At 41.2% G+C, this 21,934-nt stretch overlaps 2 protein-coding genes across 4 annotated transcripts in view; one reads left to right on the forward strand and one right to left on the reverse strand.

Annotated features, from left to right (window-relative positions):
- CWC27 (CWC27 spliceosome associated cyclophilin) overlaps positions 1–5,105 on the reverse strand; it is a 113,862-nt gene extending 108,757 nt beyond the window's left edge. Inside the window, exons 1-3 of one of the 3 annotated variants that reach the window (XR_014517071.1) lie at positions 4,925–5,105; positions 2,438–2,534; positions 634–746 (exon numbers count right to left, since the gene is read on the reverse strand). Coding sequence is in view for 2 of the 3 variants with exons in the window: in XM_083465361.1 (XP_083321487.1) it covers positions 634–746; positions 2,438–2,534; positions 4,925–4,966 (252 nt within the window). In the remaining variant the exon portion in view is untranslated. The remainder of the gene's footprint in view (positions 1–633; positions 747–2,437; positions 2,535–4,924) is intronic. The other 2 variants (XM_083465361.1, XM_083465362.1) reach the window with 2 other exon arrangements.
- A 272-nt stretch (positions 5,106–5,377) lies between these two features.
- Positions 5,378–15,522, forward strand: SREK1IP1 (SREK1 interacting protein 1). The gene is made up of 5 exons (XM_083465564.1): positions 5,378–5,870; positions 10,475–10,522; positions 12,319–12,459; positions 13,295–13,373; positions 15,216–15,522. The coding sequence occupies exons 1-5, from the start codon at positions 5,858–5,860 to the stop codon at positions 15,403–15,405; spliced, it is 471 nt and encodes a 156-aa protein (XP_083321690.1). The 5' UTR covers positions 5,378–5,857; the 3' UTR covers positions 15,406–15,522.
- Positions 15,523–21,934: the final 6,412 nt, after the last annotated feature.

Raw genomic sequence — 21,934 nt, forward strand, 5'->3', positions numbered from 1 at the left:
AGCAAGTAGGAGGAGCAGTTCTTAATTCTAGAAGCACAACATAATTATTTGTTTCTTTTGGAAACTTTTTTAAAGCTTTCTCATGGTTATTTGTACTTATAGACAGGAAATCTTGAAAGATGAGGATCTGTTCTTCCTTCCAAGCTTGGCAATTAAGTCCCATCTTTTCATTCTATGAACAGCCTACATTTCACTACAATTGTTTAGAATGCCATTTTATATGCAGAGTTCTAAAAACGGACAGGAGCAAGAATTATTATTATTATTATTATTATTATTATTATTATTATTATGTTGCTTTCCTCACAAAAGTGACCCTAAATAACCCCAAACTTTGACCCAGATCTAGCCACAGGTTAGTCATTTTAGTCCTGCCAGTTTCAATAGGACTCAAATCTCATGTGCTCAAATTATCTCACAAAGAAATAAAGGGAATTAAAAGTGATTAACTATGCAATCCCACACACTTTTACAAATCCCACCAAGTGCAATGGGGCCTACTGCAAGCTATGTGTGCATGGGGTAGGCAGCTAACTGTAGCTGGGACATTTATTAAATCTTAATCCATTTTAACCAAAGTTCAACAGCAGTGGAATAAGTGGACAATAAAACTCATTGAAAACAGAGGTTTACCTTAAAAGGGGCCCCATAGATAGATTCCCCTCCTGACCCAGTACCAGTTGGATCTCCTCCTTGCACTATAAACTCAGGTACAACCCTGTGAAATATTGTGTTGTTGTAATAACCTGAAAAGAAAACCGGCATTAGAGTAGCTAGCATGGACTGTATACCTTTCATTATAAACAGCATTCTGGTTTCTTGCCAAAATTTTATTCCTTCAAAATATCTCTCCTCTTAAAATTAGCTGCATATGCTAATTTTGAAGAAGCTAAAACCCAAACTACCAAAACCACTTAGTTCAGTACGAAATTTAAAAGGATTATCTTTAATACTGTTAATAAATTATGTTGTCCACAAATACAGTGGTACCTCAGTTTATGAACTTAATCCATTCCGGAAGTCTGTTCTTAAACCAAATCTGTTTTTAAACCGAGGTGCACTTTCCCTAATGAGTCCTCCCACCACTGGTGCCCTTCCACCATTCGGCTTCCATTCGTAGACTGAGGTAAAGTTTGCAAACCAGAACACTACTTCTGGTTTTGCGGAGTTTGTAAACTGAATAGTTCATTAACAGGACTGTTCGTAAACCGAGGTGCTACTGTATTGGCTTGGTTTACTAGCCAGCCTCTCTTAGTCCTCACTACCAGCTCTCCCCACTTTCTCTAGCACATGCATACAGGACTTTGGGAAGAGGCTGAGGTTAGTTCATACTGCAGCAGAAAGGAGAGAAGGAAGGAAAGTGCAGGAGACTTGACTGCTGCTTTACCCCTTCTGCAAACTGCAACCCAAGTGAGGGAAACCCCAACCTGCCCACAAGCCCTCTGCTAATCTCAGAGGATTTGAGAGAGAGGCAGAGTCTTGCTTCAGTTGCATGGAAGTTTGGATAAGAAACAACGGAGGTGATTCCTGGGGTTCTCTGATCCTCCTTAAAACTAAAAAGAATCCTCTCTAAACCCCCTGAGCTTATCAGGTGACTTAAGGGGAAATTGAGGTTGTCTTTCACTTGCATGTAATTTTGGAGATCAAAGAAACATTCAGTGATTCTCCCGTTGTTTATCCAAACCTCCTCCATGCAAGAGAAATCGGTCCACTTCTATTAAGTGGTGTTACAAGTTGCAGAGTGGATGAAAGATGGATTTTCATTTGACTTGTAATGCAGTTTGGAGGAGAGGAGCAAATGTGGCCAGCTACATGAGCTACTCGACTCTGGGGAGTGACACAGCAGATGCCTGCTGTTATCTTAAAATACTGTTTTTGTCTGTTTTTCTAACTATGACTCTTGGCTACCAATCAATATGACAGTGGCTGCATTTGGGCATCACTATAAACCATGGTTTATTGTGCAAGGAATGAGCCCAGCCTGTCAACCTCCACTCTGCATGCTCACCATTCACATCGCCTCTTCCAGCAAGCCACAAGGAGATTGGAAGTTTTTGCTTCTGATTTCAATTAACCACAGTGTGCTGTTACACTCAAAACCTACACTGTGGTTTACATTAACTATGCTTTGTTGAAACAATCAGCATTAAACAAACCAGAATTAACAGAAGACTGTTGGGTTCAGATGATCCAGCACACTGTCGTTAATTAAAGTCCTTCTCATGGTCACGCCATGGGACAAACGTGCAAGCCAAGGGAGGCCCTAGACTAGTTCCCATCATGATAAATAGTGGAAAACTGCAACAGACTACAAACAGGTTATTTAATGGTCCACACACACACACACACCACTTTAAGGACTAGGTGTTCCTGTAGATGTTTGGTGCCTTAAATTGCATGCACAACGTAACTAGGTATTTTCTGTCTTAATCATTACCTTCCATGCAAAGCTGAATAAAGTTCCGACACGCTTTGGGGGCTTCCTTTGACCATAGCTCAATATCAATATCTCCAGCTGTCGTTTTCAATAAAACCTGTAGAAGAGCATATGTCTATTTTACAAATATATACAGTATGTGCTCCTAGAAAGTATGGCTTGCATTCTGCAGACTTAACTACTTTCCTGGCTGCCACTAGAAATACATCTTGCCTCAGAGTATTGTCTTAGAAACAAGAAAATGAGTAAGTTTTGTGTGCAGGTAAAAGATTCTATTACAAGGAGTGGCAACAGTGCCCTTATGGTAGGGGTGGCACTGTATTCACAGGAATGGGGAGAGGTGCGGTTAGGCAAGCTCTGGGTTGGTGAAACTGACACCACACAGATGAGAGCACACATACAAATACCATCACTAGCAACTTGGAGTTCTCCCACCCTTGCCCTCCCCTCAACCAACCCTATTCCAGCATTTAAAAAAACGAAGTGGTGATATAATGGGTGTGTTAGGATGCAACACTAATCAACTGTCTCTGGCAAGCATCCATTCATATATAGTAAACATAAATGCACAGGTTATTTAGTCTGCTAGAATTAGCATATTAAGTTTTAAATTGTGTTAACAAACTGTAAAACATATATTTTGTAAAAAATCAAGGAAGTCTTCAAATTTGTTTGACGATAGCATTGAACATTCTATTAACAGTGTGATCCTGTGCATGTCTACTCGGAAGGAGGTGCTGTGTAGCCTTCCTACACCATATCAAATATTTCAGTTCAAATTATTATGGCTTAAAGAAAAAAAGAGATATTGATATAGAACATTAACAAGGCATGCTTTTAAAAAATCTGTTTACCAAATATAAGTGTAACATGCTAAACTAGATCCCCGTTGATTAAGGGGACAGAACATTTCATGCAACATTATCTAGAAAAAGGTTTTCCAATTCAAAGTAACCCCCTCCCAAACTCCACACTAATGGGTCTAAGCATACACATGCTGCTCAGTTTTCTTTAAAACTATATAAATCCATGTCAAGTTTGGGGAGCAGTGTACGCAGGAGCAATGGATAATGCCAGAATTATTCCAAACGACAGCTGCCCACCATTGCTCAACTTCTTCCACTAATCAACAGTCCCTCATACTAAAAGTGCACCTGATCCTTTCATTTTCTCCACCTGCTACAACATCAGCAGCCAGTCACTGATTATCTCCCATCTTGAGGCTACCTTCACCACCAGAAGACCCTTTCCTTTTTTAAAATATTAATCTTTGTTGATTTTGCACATAGACATAAATACATAGATGACAAATCATAAAAAGTAAAAGCAATAAAAATAGAAAAAAGAATAAAGAAAATACAATATATTACAATTAAATAACAAGTTAAAATGTAAAACTTCCAATCATTCTCATTATACTGCTTATACTGTCTATATTTTCTTGCATAGGTTTATGTTATTTCATTTTTTAAATAAATATATAATCTGATATGATATCTAACGCACTTTTTGTTTACAAGCATCAATCTAGTTCTGAAAGTATATTATTGTTTGTACAGTACGATTTTCGATATTCTCTATTTTCCATTCTCCATATACTTTCTGGTTTGACACTCCTCTGACTCTTTCCGTCAGTTTTGCTAGTTGCAGGTATTCTATCATAAGAGTTTGCTACACTATTATCGTTGGTAAGGTTTCATTTTTCCAGTTTCTTGCCACTATTATTCTCACTGCCGTGATTGCGTACATAAACAATGGTCTTATATATTTTTTGAATTCTATTCATAGTATTCCTAATAGGAAGATCTCTGGTCTTTTTTTAAATGTAAATTTAAATAGTTTTTAAGTTCACTATAGATGTTATTCTAAAATTCATGGATAACTGCACAGTTCCACCACATATGGAAATATGACCTTATATCCTTTTTACATCTCCAGCATGTTGGCGACCTGCCTTTATACATTTTAGCGAGTTTTAGGGAGAGTGTGGTGCCATCTGTATAGCATCTTCATCAGAAGACCCTTCCCAAGGACAGCAGCTACTCAGCTTTGGGGCTGAGCTGGCCTGGTGTTTGGAGTGACAACCACAGGCAGTCCCTAATTCCCAAAGCTACATTTTGGTCAGAGGTTGGAAACAGAGTATCTCTTCACTTTCAGCTCTATTAATGTTCCAGACAAGCCAGTATTCCTTGATAAACAACATTAGAAAAGGAGGGTAGTGTCTGAGTCCTTTGAGCCCACCAAGCACAGAACAGAGCCCATTTTCACTTTTCCAATTTCCATTTTGACTTCTCCAATTTCTCAGAGAAGTAAACTCTCCTTAATCTGGAACACTGGGAAATGTGTGCACTGAGGGCCACATAGATAAACAAAAATATCATAGATTACATTAAATTTATCCTCACAGGTTGCATCCAAGTACTGTAGTTATAATTTACCAAAATTTTAGTATGAGAGAATGATTGCTCGTGTTACCCCCTCCCTAACCTTGCCATTCGTCGGCGGTTCCTGGATGTAGATGTTACTCATGGTGTGGGCTTGGGCGCAGCGGGCTCACTGCGCGGCGGTCCCTGGACCCGAGAGAAGGCGGACGCACGGAACTCCGTTAAACGGGAATCCAGGGCGAAGCTCCCGCCATGTTGGAAGCCGGGAACTACCACTTCTACCCGGGGGGGAAACAGCGCTGAAAAGAAGGCAAGCTTCCCATCCGCACCCTCGAAGGCCAAACAAAAATCCCCCCGCCCACACAAACCTATTTCAAGAGCCTCTGAGCTAAAGCATCCGCTCCACGAATGGAACTGTGCTGTTTCTTCTCAAAGCAGGGGAGGCGCATCCCCCCGCAGATCTGGGATACTGGTACAATCCACTGTGTCAGGTACAAAGTCTTCCGGCCGGGTTGCGGCGCCGCAACTGTTTCTATCCGCCCTAGAACGGTGGAGATGGAAAAACTCTTACAGTATGCGTGAGATTAAAGAAAAGTCATTTAAGTGTTTTTTTTCCTTCTTTAGCTACTTGGGCTACTTTCGTTCCGATTGACAAGGGCCAGAAGCGCTGCCAATCAACTAGGCAGCCCGCCTCCTTTGGCTAGGAGTGGCTCATACGAAGGGGACTATCGCACTACTGCAGGGTTTCTGTGCTGGTTGCGTGGCCTGAGGAACCTTCGTCCGGGGATGAGCGAAGGGCTTCTCCTGTCAACCTTCAAGCTTTTCCTCCGGGAATCAGAAATGGATTGCCTATCTGCAGTTCCTTCACTTGTCTCCCTGGCAATACCGCCCTTCTTTCTCCTTCCTCCACCCCTCTTCTCTGCCTGATGGTACGCGCCGCTCGTGCTCGGGTCAAAGTTTTCCGGCGGGGAAGCGCTGCCATTGCTACCTCGTCCGGCCAAGAGCGGGGTATCGTGGCGTCTCGGTCGGGGGCTGCATGGCGTTGCCAGGTGAGCGGTTCAAACGGGGTGGGGGCGGAAGGGCCACGCGCAAGATCGTAAGATCGTGGCAGTGTGAAAAGTCACCGGTGCTGCATCTCCTGCCGCTCAAACCGAGGACGAGGGGAAGAGCCCAACGTGCTCTCGAGTGGAAGGGAGTCCCGGGGAGCAGCTGCAGTCCTGTGCATGCCTACTCAGAAGTAGACCCTACTGAATTCAGTGGGATTTGCTCTGAAGTAAGTGGTCGGGATTGCAGTTTGGGGATGAAATCCTGCCGAACTCAGTGGAGTTTGTAGGAGTTGTGATGTTTAGGGGCGTGACTCTTGCTCTGTCGGGGAGGGAATGTGTGCTTAAAATGCGGAACTTTCTTAAACTGAACAGTCTTGTTTTGCTTTGCATTCTTCACACACGCAATAACTTCAGATGGAAGGTTTCAGCTGTGTAAATTTACCGGGCTTAGCTAAAAGAAATAATAATAGGAATTGGATTACGGTGTCTGTATACTTCTTGCGGTTGTGGTGTTTGTTTGTTTTTTAATGTGTAGTTTCACAGTGCCCGTTGTTCACCAAAAATCTTATCTGATCTCCAAGTATTAAGAGAGGTACGAGCAGTGTTCTGCTGCTGTTATTGTAAAAAAAAAACCACAAAAACTTAGGTGACAGCATTCATATCATGATAAACTGTAAAATGTCTCTCCCACTACTTCCCTGTTCTCCTTTTCTACTGAATGCCTCTCCTTTTCTACTGAATTTGTGATTCATTTATAATAAAAAAGGAGAAAAATTTGACTTAAAAGATAATAATTTCATTAGAGTTGGGAGGGGTGGATTCCTACAACTGTAATATGGAGACTCAGGAGAGCTTTTGCCAGTCAGAGTACACAATTCCACGCAAGATGGGAGAAATAAACTGACTTGGGATAAGGCAGCTTCCTATTTCTGTATACAGCAGGCCCCTCCTGCTGGATCACTCTGGCCATGTAAAGTTGTGCCCTATTAGAGGAAAGAGGCAAATGCCTGCTCCTAGAGTAGCTGAACTTCTCTGATGCTACTGTGTCCAGGAAACACCAAGTGTCCTGTGTCCTGCTGGATCAAGCTAGTGGCCAGCATCCTGTTCTCACAGTGGCCTCCCAGGTGCCTATGGAAAAGCCACAAGCAGGACCTGAGCTCAAGAGCACTTAGCCCTGCTGCGGTTTCCAGCACCTGGTCGACAGGAGAGGGGACAGGTGACACCTTGGATTAGTTGAGAGTTGATTTTAAGAACACACATGCAAAAGAAATTGCCTTCAAATGTTTTTTTGAGCTGTCAGCAAATACATTCAGTCCTAGTAACTTTATAGGAATTGATATGAGGAAAAAGCAAAAGTTTTTACAGAAGCCCTTTGAGGCAAACTTCTGCAAATATCCCCCCCCCCCTTTATTTGACCCACACATAACTGAAAAATCATTCTTTGGCACTCCCCTGACTTAGACAAGGAAGAATAAATATTACTACCGCTTGCATTTATTTGAGCATTCAGGTGCATGTAGATAAGAAAGTTAGCAAGAGGGGTCATGCTTGGGTTAGTGGTTGTTGGAATATGTCTGCTATTATTGACCCATTGGTTCTTGTCTCTGTCCCCCCCCCCCCGGCTTTTCTCCAAGCTGGGCTTGCTTTGGTGTTAGGGTCCAATCAGGAGGGGTTGGGGAGTGACATCAAGGAAGAAGCAGGTGGGAAGGCACCTGTGGACAGAGAAGTCTTTAGAACTACTCACATGCCTTTTTGCTTTAAACATTGGGCTTCATATTTATATGTGATGGGGGCAGACCCAGTTTTAAATAAGCAGGTCTGCAGCTGCTGCATCAAATTTGTACCACAATTGTCCGGAACCCAAGTCCGGACAGCATGTCAATCCACTTCTGGTCGGAAGTGCTAATGGGTTGCATGTTTCTCCCCGTGGTGGCACTGTTTACCAAAAAGGCCCCATAACAATATAATGATGATTTTTATAATAGCATACTATCAAAGCATAATATAATTAGTTTCTTCTTATTAAGTGGGTGGAGTACTTGAATAAACAGTGACATAATGGATTTTAGAACTGTGCAAGGTTTTAAAAAGGGGGCTGCAGAAATTCTTGCTTCTTATAAACTAGTGCAGATTCTGAAATCAGTAATGCTTTCCAAAGGCTATGTGAAAAATAGATTAAAAAAAACATATTTGATTATAGAACTTCCTTTAGGAAAGGATGAAAATTTATTCCCCTTTCCTTGAATTTATAGTTGAGATGGAAAATCTCTCTCTCTTTTTTTAACCAGAAGTAAGAACTAGTGCCTTCAGGGATGATGGGAGTTGTAGTCAAACAACATCTGGAGGTCCACAGGTTCCTCACACTTGGTTTAGACTATTTATTGATATCTCCCCACTAAAAATATAAACAACAAAACAGAGAAGAAGAAAAAACAAGTTTACAAGCCCAAAATACAGTTCATGTTACAATGCTGTGTAAAAATACAACACAAATAATTGTTATGTCAAAACTTTGTGGGATATAGCAAGTAAAGCTGAATGGTCCCTAAGCCAGAATTACATACCAAGTTTGAAAAGTTCTGTTTATCTTATTCCTTAGAAATTCTTATGGGCATGACAATTGTGAATGATGAGAAAGTCCCATATTTATGCCAGGATTTGATAGTACATTTGTTTTGACATTTCCACTGTTTTAGTTTCTTTCCTTCAGAAATGTTGCACATGCTAAACTAAGCAAAAGTGTATAATATAACCACAAAGCAATCTTCTTTGAGCGTGGAGTATGATGTAACAAACTGTTGTCCCAAGTTAGAAGCTCATATTAATATCCTACAGTTTGGCTTAAGTTGATCTAAATAAGTTCAACAACCACTATAAATATTATCTCACAAGGGACCAACATGGAGCCTCTAGATGTTCAACTCCAACTCTGATCAGCATAGCCAGTGACCAGGGATGATGCAAGCTAGAGTTCAGTAACACCTGGAGGTTGCTATAGGCTACCGCTGTATTTTCTGTATTTAGTTATTTGTGGGATTCATAGCCTGCTTTGGAAGAAATCTTCCACAAAGCAGCTTACAGTATGAATCCTATGCAATGCCTTCCAAGAGAATAAGATCTTCTGTTTTTTCCTATAAGTGATACAATAGGATAATTAGAGATAATGGACATTTGATCCATTTTTATCCCAGGCAGAAATCCATTTACTGTATAAAGATTATTAATCATATTTCCAAGGTGAAAGTTTACTTTTAAACCTACCTTTTCTGTTGCATGCAGTAATAATTGAATAGTATGGATAAGTTGAGTGGAGTTGCTAAACCTCAGAATCTAGTTTGTACAGTAATTAGATTTTTAAAAATAAAATAAATAAATATCCCCGTAGATGGTTTGTTTTGCTATTGCAATGGTTATTCAAAATGATCTGCAAAACCTTAATCAGCTCATTAGATATAAACATGGGGAGAGTTTTGAATTGAATTATCTTTTAAGTAATGGGCTATTTATGTACCTACCACCATCAGTACAATTCTGTTAATTTTATTTTGGCCCCTGCAGTTTCTATGGAAATGAATTCATTCAGCGGAGCTTTTTCATGCAATCTAGAATGTTGCTTAGTTTGTATGTTAATTAGCTTATGTTCACCATTATATTATTTTGAGCTGCTGCCCTCTGGTTAACCTCCACAATATTACTAATCTTTAAAAGTGAAAACAAAAAGGAATATGAAATTCTGATATATTCCAAGCAATCCCCCCCTCCCCAATTAGAATAATCTTCATCTACATGCATAAAGAAGCTTGTTGAATGTGTGCTAATATAGCCTTTGCAACCTAAGGAACAGCAATTTCAGGCAGGAGTAGACAGAGGCTTAGCTGTTAACTTTAACTCAGGTTTCCTTGAATCTTATGGCAGTTCTTGGTCAAGCAGAACCCACCAGGTTCACCAGCCTCATATATGGCTGCCATTAGTCCATCTATGCCAGGAAATGATAATGTATGTAAACATGATCATATTTGGCCCACTGAAGGTAGGACTGATAGCTTGTAAGAGAGCCACTGTGGTGTAGTGGTTAAGAGCAGTGGACTCGTAATTTGGTGAACCGGGTTCGCTTCCCCGCTCCTCCACATGCAGCTGCTGGGTGACTTTGGGCTAGTCACACTTCTCTGAAGTCTCTCAGCGATAAAGCGGGATAGCAAATCCAAACTCCTCTTCTTCTTCATAAGGGAGAAATGGCATCTTAATTTGGCCAAGCATCTAGCCTTGCAAAACTGGAATGGCAGGGATTGATGCAAAAGGCATGTAATCTATCATAATGCCTTTACCACACTTTGGGAACTTCTCTGGCTGTAAGGGGAGGTTATGCTAAGTTATGCAGTGTAACATACATTTTGGTGATAGTATGTGGCTGGCGTGCTCTGGTCCATGGGGTCATGAAGAGTCGGACATGACTAAATGACTAAACAACAAATGTGGCTGACACAATTATTGATATTCTGTATATGAAAACGTTGTCAATACTGATGTGTATGGCAGATCAATTTTTACCCTTTATATTCCACATGTATCTATCTCAAACTAATATGAAATATATTTTGCCTTTTCAGGTGGAAATAAAGATAACATCAGAGCAGGGTGCAAGAAATGTGGCTATCGTAAGTATCTACAAAAATGAAGATATAATTAAATGTTTCCTAATATTTACCACAAACATCACTAGTTTGTTGTACTCAGGCAATGCCATTATCAGTGTATAGTAATTGAGTAGGAGCATATTTAATCTACAGCAAAAGACACTGATTCGGATCCTGAGAACTGTGAACAGAAGGAAGGAACACACACAGAGAGTGGATTGCTACACAAATTGCTGAAAGTAATATCAAAATAGGGGAGGGCAGAGGCTGTTAAAATGTCTCAGATTCATATTCGGGTGATATTTTTTCCACAGTTTTTGTGTGCTTAAAGCTGTACTTGTGTATCTTTTTGTTAAACAACTCTTCTTCAACCAGTGTTACCCATCATCAGCCTGCCTGCTGCAAAATGAAAAGATCCATTTCATGAAAGAAACCCATTTTTTCCTCAGAAATGGGATTTCTTACCAAGCATTGCAAGTATTTGTCAGTAATAGTGAGATCCCGCCTGGAACTACAACTGGCCTATGCTCTTAAATGATTTGTTACTGCTGGATGTATTATGGGTTTGGTTTTTGGTTTTGTTTTACATTGTAAGTTCACCTGAGGGGGCTATGCCCAAAAAGATGAATTCATCCACGTGCATACATAACACACAAAGATGACTATGCCCAGAGGCTTTCCTCATGAAATTTTTAGAACCGAGTGGTGGAATGCTATCTTTATGTGCACATTATAACATGCATTGCATGCATACACACTTCACTGCTTAGAGTCACATTTCGTGACTGTTGAAAGCCCACACAGGGTGGGAGAAAATCCATAGACTGGGGGATTTTGATAGTGCTAATGCAAGAGAGGGGGAAATATTTTAAGCATGCAAAGCATTTTGTTCACTGCTGATCAGACTTCTACTGTAGCATTTTAAAACAGAGTTATTGTTAATAATTTTAACTCTCATACTACAAAGTTGTTTTAGGTTGGTTTGTTTGTGGAAATGTGGCACAGAGCTGCATAGTTTTGCAGAAGTAGCACTAAGGAAGGAGTGATTAGCCCTTTCCTTTTGGGAGTTTTTGCAATTAAAATCCACCCACCCACAAAATCCCCCATTTCTCTTCTCCTGACCCCATTAAGGCATTAATCATTCCTCCCCCAGGCACAGCTGCAACAGTCAACTCCACACACATCCCAGATATATTTTCCAAACCCCTGCGCAAACACCCCCCCCCCCAAATCCAACATGCCAGTAGGTTGGATAATAACAGCGGGCTACCGCTACACAATTCTCAGCCCCTCTCAGCAATATAGGTATAACAGCATTGGGCTACGATGCAGGATTTATACAACCCATGCACTTTCAGCCACAGAACCACCCTTCATCCCACCAGTATTGGTATAATGGCATTTACATTTGGATTGGAAAAATTGGGTGCTGCCAGCAAGTGTGGGGAGAGTTCCATTAAGCCTGCAGAGGTCATTCTGTTGGATACAACCCTTGCTTTTTCTTTTAAATGAAAGCTGAGAAACTGGATCAGTAAATGGTGCAAACAGACATTGCATAGCGCGGCAAGAATCCTAGTAAAATATGGCTGACCAAGCAATATGTCCCTCCAGCCTAGAATGCTGATGGGTTGGGACCTTACCCAGGCTATGTTTCTGACAAAAGTCACTGGAACAACATTATCATTCGCATTGCTTTTTAAGAATAAAATGTTTGTTACACATAGTGGCAGGAAGAATATAATACAATCCCAGTAACCTCTTGCTAATTATTTTGTTGGCTTTTCCTCCCCCCCCCCCCATTGCTTAATTATATGCAGCTGGTCACCTGACATTTGAATGCCGAAACTTTCTCCGGGTGGACCCTAAAAGAGACATAGTTTTAGATGTCAGCAGCACAAGCAGCGAGGACAGCGAAGAAGAGGAGCTGGGAAAGCTGCAGGCCATTCCAGAAAAAAAGGGTAATGTGCTTTTTAAAAAAACAGTGTGTCCTTGTGTAATATATCTATATATCCCGTCTTCCTTCTCTTAGAACAGTCTTCCACCCTACCTAAGTATCTGGTTGCTTATGTGTTACTAGAATAGCAACCAAGCAAAAGAATGATCCTTTAAAAATTTTGCAGTCATGCAGAACTAAAAGCTGCCCAGTTCTAGGTGTAAATAACGTTTTGAGATCTTCTAGGAAGGCTCCCCTTAGAGCTCCATCCTTGGTGATGCAAGAGAGGACCTTCTCTGTAGTGGTGCCCCGTTTATGGAATGCCCTTGCCTCTAAGATTCTCCTAGTGACAACCTTCTTTGCATTGTGCCTTCAGGTTAGAGTTATTTAACTCGAGGTTTTGGTAATTGTTAATCTCACTGCTTAATTTGCAACGGCCATTTATTGCGTTTTAAGATTACTTCCTGTTTTATCACCCATTCCTGATTGTACATGGATTTGTTAGTTTTAATTATCCTGAAAGCTTTGCCTGGATTATCTTTGCTTTCATAAGTGGATGTGTTCATGGATAATAAGGTGTTCAGTGAGTACTAGCAACAATACCTTGTTCTTCCTCCACAGCTGGAGGCAGCAATGCTTCTGAACACCGGTTGCTAGAAACCACAGGAGGGGAGAGTGCTTTGGGCTTGATTCTTGTTTGCGGGTTTCCTGGCTGACCACTGTGAGAACAGGCTGCTGGACTAGATGGGCCATTGGCCTGATCCAGCACTGTTCTCGTGTTCTTACCTCTTAAAGGGTTATAACAATTAATGTATTATCTCCTTTTTGGAGGGGTAACATCTTACTTTGTTAACTCACAGGAACGTCTGCGGAAGAAGAAAAGAAAAAGACCAAAAAGAAAGGCAAAGAAAAATCAAAATTAAAGAAAGCAAGGAAAAGGTATAATTTTGAAAGCTTTGTCTCTGCATAACAGGGAGAAGCTTGAAACGTATTGTGCTCAGATTGTCTTCAAATCTGAATCTCTGCATGTAATGACACCATTTAAAGATGGGTGGAAAACCATTTGGGCTTTTTTTTCTAATCCAAGATTTTGTATGTTCAAAAAGTTTTTTATAATAGAAACAGAAATTTTATTTCTTTTCAAAGATGAATTGCTGTTGCTACTAAATCCTGCACGAATCTCTGCAAGTAAAAGCATGTATTGGGTGGAGTGAGAATGCAATTGAGGCAGCAAAGTAGGCCTTCTTTGCTGCCTTCACTGCCACTAGTTAGGTATGATGATGAGCCCTATCAGTGTTCAATTGCGTTCTACTGGAGTTTTCCTCCACTCGTGTTTGAGCTGTCTTCCAGTTTGTTTCCTCGCCTAAAGCATACCAGAGAGTCAAACAGGTTCTGCAAAGTGCGAGAGAGCACTTGGGGTTATTGTGTCAATGGACCAAGCCAGAGATCAGCTGGGATGGTGACGCTGGACCTGCTTCTAATGGCTGATGGTTGTGGAATGCTATGCCAGGCAGATCCACCAGAAGAGGCACCTTCCATTCCTTTGCTCATTGAAATCTTGCTTCATGCAGTGCAGACGGCCCCTTTTCTCACTGATTTTCACTTGTCATTGGAGGAGTATCTCCGGAAAAAACCTTTTATGCTCTCCCAAGGTTTTCCCACAGGTTTCCTCTCTCACAGACATATCAATATATTGCCTAGGACCAGTATGAGAGGCAGACCGCAAAGACAGCTTCACTCAGCTGGTGAAACCGCTGCCATTCCTGAGTCCCACTGCCTCCAGGAAAAAACAAGCTCCAGTCGCGAGATGGAGGCAGAGTGACTCGGGAGCAGTGGCGGTTTCACCAGCGATATACTGCTGAGTGAAACTGCCATTGCCCTCCGCTGCACATCCCTCAATGGAGAAGTTTAAAGGAGCCCCCACTTCACCTCCAGCTTGGGCAAGCCGGCAGCTAGGTGTGGGCTCTGGGTGGAGACAGCTTAGCTTGGCTACTGCCTGGCTGCATCTTTTCCAGAGGAAAGATGGAGCCCACCCTCCTGGTCCAAGGCAGCCAGAGGGTGCAGGAGCTCTCTGATGCTTTTGCCGGGCCCAGCACTCATCAGCAGCCTCAGGCAGCCCCGTTCCACAAGGCACCTTGTGGACTTTGTTGGGAGGGTGGCTGCGTCTTTCCTCCTAGGGTGAACGACCACCCCACAAGGAAAGAGATCAAAAGCACAGAGCCTGACAGGCTCTGTGCGCTTGGCTACCACCGCCTGGTCTATTTTCTGGGAGTGGGGGCGAGGTAGCTTGCCCACCCCCTGCTCCTGCGAAGGGAGCCTCACAAAGGTCCCCAAGGTCCCTCTAACCAGCAGGGACATTGGGGCTTGCTCAGCTGGGTGCAGGAGCCTTTCCGCCCCCCGGCTGAGCAACAGGCTGGGGCCAGCTGTATTGGCCACAGCCAAGGCACTGGGGTGAAAGCACCTCAGCTCCCACAATGAGAGCTGCGGCAGTTTCACCTGGCAACTCACCGGCTGGGGCCAATGCAGCTTTTTTCAACATCCTGGTTTATTGCCAAACTGTGATGTTTGGCTGGTGATACATTGTAATGTTGAGAACCCAATGTTGCCCAGCCCTAGTGTTCAGGGGCCTCCGGTGTTTAGAACAATAGAGTTTAGGAGAAATGTCCCTCTTTGGTGTATTTACCAAGTTAATTCTTTTTAGTGAAAGATCTCTCAGATTCCAATATTTCACTATAGGGCATTGGTGTATAACTGAACAAATCAATGTTCTTGTGTTTAAAGGTCTTGTTCCTCAAGTGCCACAGAAGAGGATGAGCCTAAATTGAAAAAGCAGAAATCCCACAAAAAGGAAAAGAAGGAGAAAAAGAGTAAATCCAAGAAAAGAAAACATCACAAAAAGGGGAAAAAGAAGAGAAAAAAGGAGAAAGATTCTTCATCTTCTGATAGCTCAGACTCTTCTAGCAGTGACTGAGGACCAAACCTAGGGATGTAGTTCAGTCCTGATTAGGAGTATAATGATGCCCAGTTAAAATATGTATATTTTTATTGAAAAAGCCTGTTATTTATAAATATTTCACCTTACATTAAAGTTTTTGTTGTTTTTGAAATTGAGAGATTTATTTCCCCCTAAGCATTACAACTGTTTTATCTGAACATCATATTGGATGAGGAACTAGATTTACTTCCTTATTGTTCAATGTCTTTACAATCAATTGAAAATATGAGTTGATCAGTGGGACATTATGGTTAGTTTTGAAAGTTTTGTAACATTCAACAATGTCCTCAAACTTCTGTAAGAACTTGTAAGGAAATTAAAGCATTCTTATGAATGTTATAAACATTTCAAATTAGCCACAAGTCATTAGCAATATAGGATTGTCATTCCTGAACTGCAGCCCTCTCCACGTAATGTAGAAATGCATACATAAACAGAGGATTTTTTTTGCCAAAGCCTCTTGTACATTGCACCCTGTGGTTTAGGAGAGCTCAAGTGTGAATATAAACTATGGGTGCATCTTTGGATCAAGACCTATGTTTGTGTAGTAATACAGGAATCACTCACAAATGGAATTACATATGATAAAATTTAAAAGCCATGCTCTCCATTCCTATAAGAAGGTATGCTTTTAAGTACATACCAGTGTTGGCTTGTTTTTCTAATGCAGGGGTAGGGAATGTGGTGCCCTCCAGATGTTGGATTACAGCTCCATCATCCCTGACCACTGGTTTGGGCTGCTGGGAGTTAGTCCAATAACTTATGGAGCGGGGGGGGGGCACCACATTGGCTACCCCACCCTAATGCATCTGAACTGGGATAAAAGTTATCAAATTATTCTGTGAGGCTGATTTGTCTTTCTCCATGTTGCAGCAACATGCAGCAACATTTGCTGCTATTGCAGCAAATCAATAGTACACATGAAAAAGTAGCTTGTGGGTCATTGACAACTGTATTTAAATGAATACTCTGCAGCACTTGTTGCAGTAAAAACACAACACAAGAAGTTCAAAGCTAATTTGATCAGGAAGGCTTTCTCTTAGTTGGTTAAATCTTTACTCAGTCATGAGTGCACTTATTAATGTATTTATTAACTAGCAAGCAAACGTCATATAGCACAGTTTTTGGTTAGCAGAACTTTGGTCCGGAATACAGTATGGAGAATAGTGCTACATGAGTACTAACTTGTCATTAACGGAAGCAGCTTCTGTGATTACTAATACGGCATTAAACATGAATGGTACAGTAAGCCAATAGTGATTCTATGATAAGGAAATAGGAGTCAGAGCCACACTTAGTCATTCATGAAGTAGACCTGTTTAAATTTATAGAACTTGCATTAGTCATGGCTAACAAGCCCCATGGATTTCAATGGGCCTACTCTCTGCATGATCACATCTGAACCAATCCAAGCCTGAGTCAGGCTCCACTGAATAAATTACAAGTCATACACATGAAGGAAGAAGTATTTCACCATTTTTCTAATTTTTGTTGTTGTTTAGTCGTGTCCGACTCTTTGTAACCCCATGGACCAGAGCACGCCAGGCACTCCTGCCTTCAAGAACACTGTCCAACCATCTCGTCCTCTGTCGTCCCCTTCTCCTTGTGCCCTCCATCTTTCCCAACATCAGGGTCTTTTCCAGGGAGTCTTCTCTTCTCGTGGTGGCCAAAGTATTGGAGCCTCAGCTTCAGGATCTGTCCTTCCAGTGAGCACTCAGGGCTGATTTCCTTCAGAATGGATAGGTTTGATCTTCTTGCAGTCCATGAGGCTCTCAAGAGTCTCCTCCAGCACCAGAATTCAAAAGCATCAATTCTTCGGAGATCAGCCACCTTTATGTTCCAGCTCTCATTTCCATACATCACTACTGGGAAGATCATAGCTTTAGCTATAAGAACCTTTGTCAGCAAGGTGATGTCTCTGCTCCCCCCCCCAATTTAGTTCAGCTCAAAACAGGATGCTGTTCCAACCCAATGCACAACTTTAATGTCTGGTGTATACTGAAGTCCTAGAGAGTCAGACCAATATAAGATGCCCAACAAATTAAAACTTTCTAAGAACTTTAAGGGTAGTGGTGGTTACATATACTCTTAGATCAATAAAAGGATTCAAGGGTACAGTATAACAATATGACCTGTTATATAAAAGCAGAGAACGTGGTCAAGTTAGCAATATTAAGTCCCACTGATTTCAACAGGAAGATGGGAAAGACTGAAAGTGAAAATGCTGAACTTTGTCAGGATCATGCCCATAAACAAACACAAAATTTAGCATTTTTAATGCTTTAGGGAGCAACTGAAAAACAATTTAGTTGTCAAACTGTTGACAAGGAATCTGGTGATGGCGTTAATTTAAGTGTAGATAGAAGGCAGGTGCCAAATCATATTTCAGAGTAAGTTTCCAGCAGGATGCATTTGTATTAAGTGCAAATGTAAGCAAAATTTATGGGCTACTGAACAACTGTTAACTCATTCTCTACAAAGGCGCTTCATCAGCATGATATTCTCTTGCATGTCAGTCAAACAAAGGCTGAAACAAAACCTCTCAAGCAACTTTCAAACAGTTGCACAGCCAATGTGGAAAATCTCTATGCTTCCTCTGGGTAACACTGCTTGATCATTGTCCTTATTTCTCATAGAATCATAGAGTTGTAAGGGACCTTAAGGAATATGCAGCTGTCCATTACGGGGATCGAACCTGCAACCTTGGGTATTGTCAGCACCACGCTCTAGCCAATGGAGCCATCCATGTATTTTATATCCCACCTATCTCCCATTGTAGGACCCAAGGTGGCTCACATCATAAATTAAATCAGATACAACTAAGCCACATTATAAATATAAATACAGTTATACCTCGGGTTAAAGTTGCTTCACGTTGAGCGTTTTTGGGTTGCACTCCGCAGCGACCCGGAAATAATGGAACGCGCATGCGCAGACGCTCAAAATGACGTCATGCGCAGAAGCGGCAAATTGCGACCTGCGCATGTGCAGACGTGGGTTGTGTTCTCTTCAGGATGCGAATTGGGCTCCGGAATGGATCCCATTCGCATCCAGAGGTACCACAATATATATATATTTAAAAAAATAAGTAGCCCCATTAAAAACATAACGGAAAAACATGGAAAAACATTTAACAGCAAAAAAAAAAAAAAAGAATACCACCCGCCCTTAGAAGACCAACAACAGCCAGTTAGTTGACAAAGGTCTACTCTATTTGAACAAAAAGTATTTGCTTGCCAGTGAAAGGAAGGCAGAAAGGTTGGGGCTGAAAGCCTAAACATATTTAATAGAAAGTAAGTTCATTTGAACTGAGTATCCTTTATTTCTACATTTAGCATAGTACTGCACATGTATTCTCTATCAAAACTACAGTTGTCCTTAGTTTTAATATATTAGCTTTTAAAAAATTAAGTGTTAAATTTCCATAAAGGAAATTGAGGAAGTGGGAAGAATATTTACAGTTTAATAATAAAAAAGGTGAACACTGTTAGACAGAAAAACCATCTTTAAATTTTGATTCCCTCCTCCAAGTTCAATTATAGGAATGCACAACAGCGAAAATGCCTTCAAAAAATAAACCCGGGTCCCTTCAATTTCAGCCTTGGTGATTAAAATTTGCCCCACTGATAAATCATCTAAAACCTTGACTTTTTGATTAAGCTGATGTGTACTTGTAGCTCTGTTTAAGACTAAGTACAGTGGTGCCCCGCAAGACGAATGCCTCGCAAGACAAAAAACTCGCTAGACGAAAGGTTTTTTCGTTCGTGATTTGCCTCGCAAGACGAATTCCCCTATGGGCTTGCTTCGCAAGACGAAAACGTCTTGCGACTTTGTTAAACCGTTTAAACCGTGCTTCGCAAGACGAAAAATTCGCTAGACGGCAAAAATTGTGGAACGAATTAATTTCGTCTTGCGGGGCACCACTGTATTGTGCAGTACCATCTTATGTGTGTTTAAAGGTAAAGGTAAAGGGACCCCTGACCATTAGGTCCAGTCGTGACCGACTCTGGGGTTGCGGCGCTCATCTCGCTTTATTGCCTGAGGGAGCCAGCGTACAGCTTCCGGGTCATGTGGTCAGCATGACTAAGCCGCTTCTGGCGAACCAGAGCAGCGCACGGAAACACCATTTACCTTCCTGCTGGAGCGGTACCTATTTATCTACTTGCACTTTGAAGTGCTTTCGAACTGCTAGGTTGGCAGGAGCAGGGACCGAGCAACGGGAGCTCACCCCGTCGTGGGGATTCGAACCACCAACCTTCTGATCGGCAAGTCCTAGGCTCTGTGGTTTAACCCACAGCACCACCCGCATCCCTATGTGTGTTTACTCTGAACTAAATGCCCATAATTTCAGTACGAATTTCTGCCAGGTCAGCATAAGCAGGATTGCCTTAGATTAATATATTCATTCAACAGTTTAGTTCTACAAAATTGAATAATGGTGGTAGTCCATATTGCCAATTAATTCAGCCATGTAAATTGCTACTGGGAGAAATTTTATACATAAACTGATTGTGCTTCAATAGTAGTGAATGGGTGATAAAAAATAAAATCTAGCTACTATGGCCAAGTTATAAATACAGTACATATGAATATACAATCAATAACACACATACTAAAATGAAAAAATTTATGGAATTGCTTGGAGACTCTAATCTGTAGAGGCTTATAGCACAATATATTTAAGGTACTACGATGTTTTCTTGCTTTAGTTACAGTAGCAGATAAACATCTACCTCTCTGGAAAATAAATTCCACAATGTCTTAGTCATTACAAATGATTATGCTACTTATAAAAGTCATTTGGTTGTTACATCTTAACGAGATTGGCTTGCTTGGATCCCTGAAACCTTTCCTGAATTAATTCTTCAGGTTAAATATATTTTTGTTCAGCTGAATTCCAAGCTACATTTGAGCAGTTGGTTTTCCCCCCCGATGGCATTGTCTTAATTGGAACAAAATATGGAGAGGAAATTAATACTTTTTTGAGGCAGAGGATGGGGGGGGGCACTTAGCAAAAAAAAAGTAATTTTAGCAGGAAATAAAACACAAGGATGAGAATAGTTTCAAACTTTAACAGGATTTTGGACTCAAAGTGTTCACATATTTGATTTATATAATTTGCATTAAAGTGATAATGGCTGTGTTTAGCTTTCATACTTCCCCTGCACTTTTACAGTGGTACCTCTGGTTAAGAACTTAATCCGTTCTGGAGGTCTGTTCTTAACCTGAAACTGTTCTTAACCTGAAGCACCACTTTAGCTAATGGGGCCTCCTGCTGCCGCTGCTGCACAATTTCTGTTCTCATCCTGAAGCAAAGTTCTTAACCTGAGGTACTATTTCTGGGTTAGCGGAGTCTGTAACCTGAAGCGTATGTAACCCGAGGTACCATTGTAGTTTTAAGTGCTTTGTGTGAACCCTTTACTGTGCTTAGTGAAAACAAGATAGCTCCACAGCTTTGGTTTAGTTGACTTGTTTGTGAAGTGTAGGTGGGCAATACATAGCGATAACAACAAGAACCTTTATTGAACTACATAACTGGAAAACAGGGGCAAAGCAACTGTAAGCCTGGGCCACTCCCACGCCCAACGCGACTGGCTGTCTAAACTTCCAAGCTGCAAATCACGAGTTCAAGAGCCAATGGCAGAGGTACAAATCCTGAAATGTTCTGTGATTGGACATCATGTATCGAATCAATACACAACAGTTTCCATTAATCATGGGCTGCATAGACACCATACATTTTAAGCACATTATTTCCCACAAAGAAGCCTGGGTGCTCTTATTGCTTGAAGAGCTACTGCTTCAAGCAGCCTAAAAAAAAAACTACTGTTCCCAGGATGCTTTGGGAAAAATAATGTGCTTTGAACGAGCTTTAATTGTATGTTACATATGCAGCCAGATTTAAGACTGACTGCAGTTAATCTGGATTCTGAAAACATCACAAACCACAGTTAGAAAATGGAAACAGGCTTCCAAACACCTACTTGCAGCAATGCCAGATGAGGAAGGGGAGGCCCAGGGAAAGGTTGCTTTGTTCTTGGAGGGCTGAACTAGGATTTAAGAGGGCATTTAAGATATCGATTCTGCTTCAAAAGTAGTGAACGTGCATGATATATTTGAAGCCAGTGAAAGAAGACGTTGTACTGAAAGCTTAGAAAATTATACTGGGCCTAATCTTGGCTTAACTAATATATTTGATTTTGACATGTTTAAAATGCATTGTTTAGTTCCTAATCTTTTGTTCTGTTTTCTGACATATGCTAGGATAAGATGTCCTTTTTCTGCACTGTATCTGCCAAAGCCATTTGATGCATTATTATTGCCTTTGTATTTTCTACCAACTAAGAAAGATTAATGGCTTGAGTCTAATAGTGAGGAAAAGGCCAAGAAAAAGAAATTGTTTCTGTGGGAGCAGAATGTATTTTTTATTTAACATTTCATGCCTCTAGCAGTTGTAGTGTGAGCTATGAGCCAGGAAGTTCTGGTTCAGACTGTACCTCAACCA

This window comes from Podarcis liolepis, assembly GCF_965112155.1.
Source record: "Podarcis liolepis genome assembly, chromosome: 11".
NCBI lineage: Eukaryota > Metazoa > Chordata > Lepidosauria > Squamata > Lacertidae > Podarcis > Podarcis liolepis.

Coding starts and splice junctions, on each gene's coding strand:
- SREK1IP1 (XM_083465564.1), top strand. Junction 10,523..12,318: donor GTGCAAGAAATGTGGCTATC/GTAAGTATCTAC, acceptor AATTATATGCAG/CTGGTCACCTGACATTTGAA. Junction 12,460..13,294: donor GGCCATTCCAGAAAAAAAGG/GTAATGTGCTTT, acceptor GTTAACTCACAG/GAACGTCTGCGGAAGAAGAA.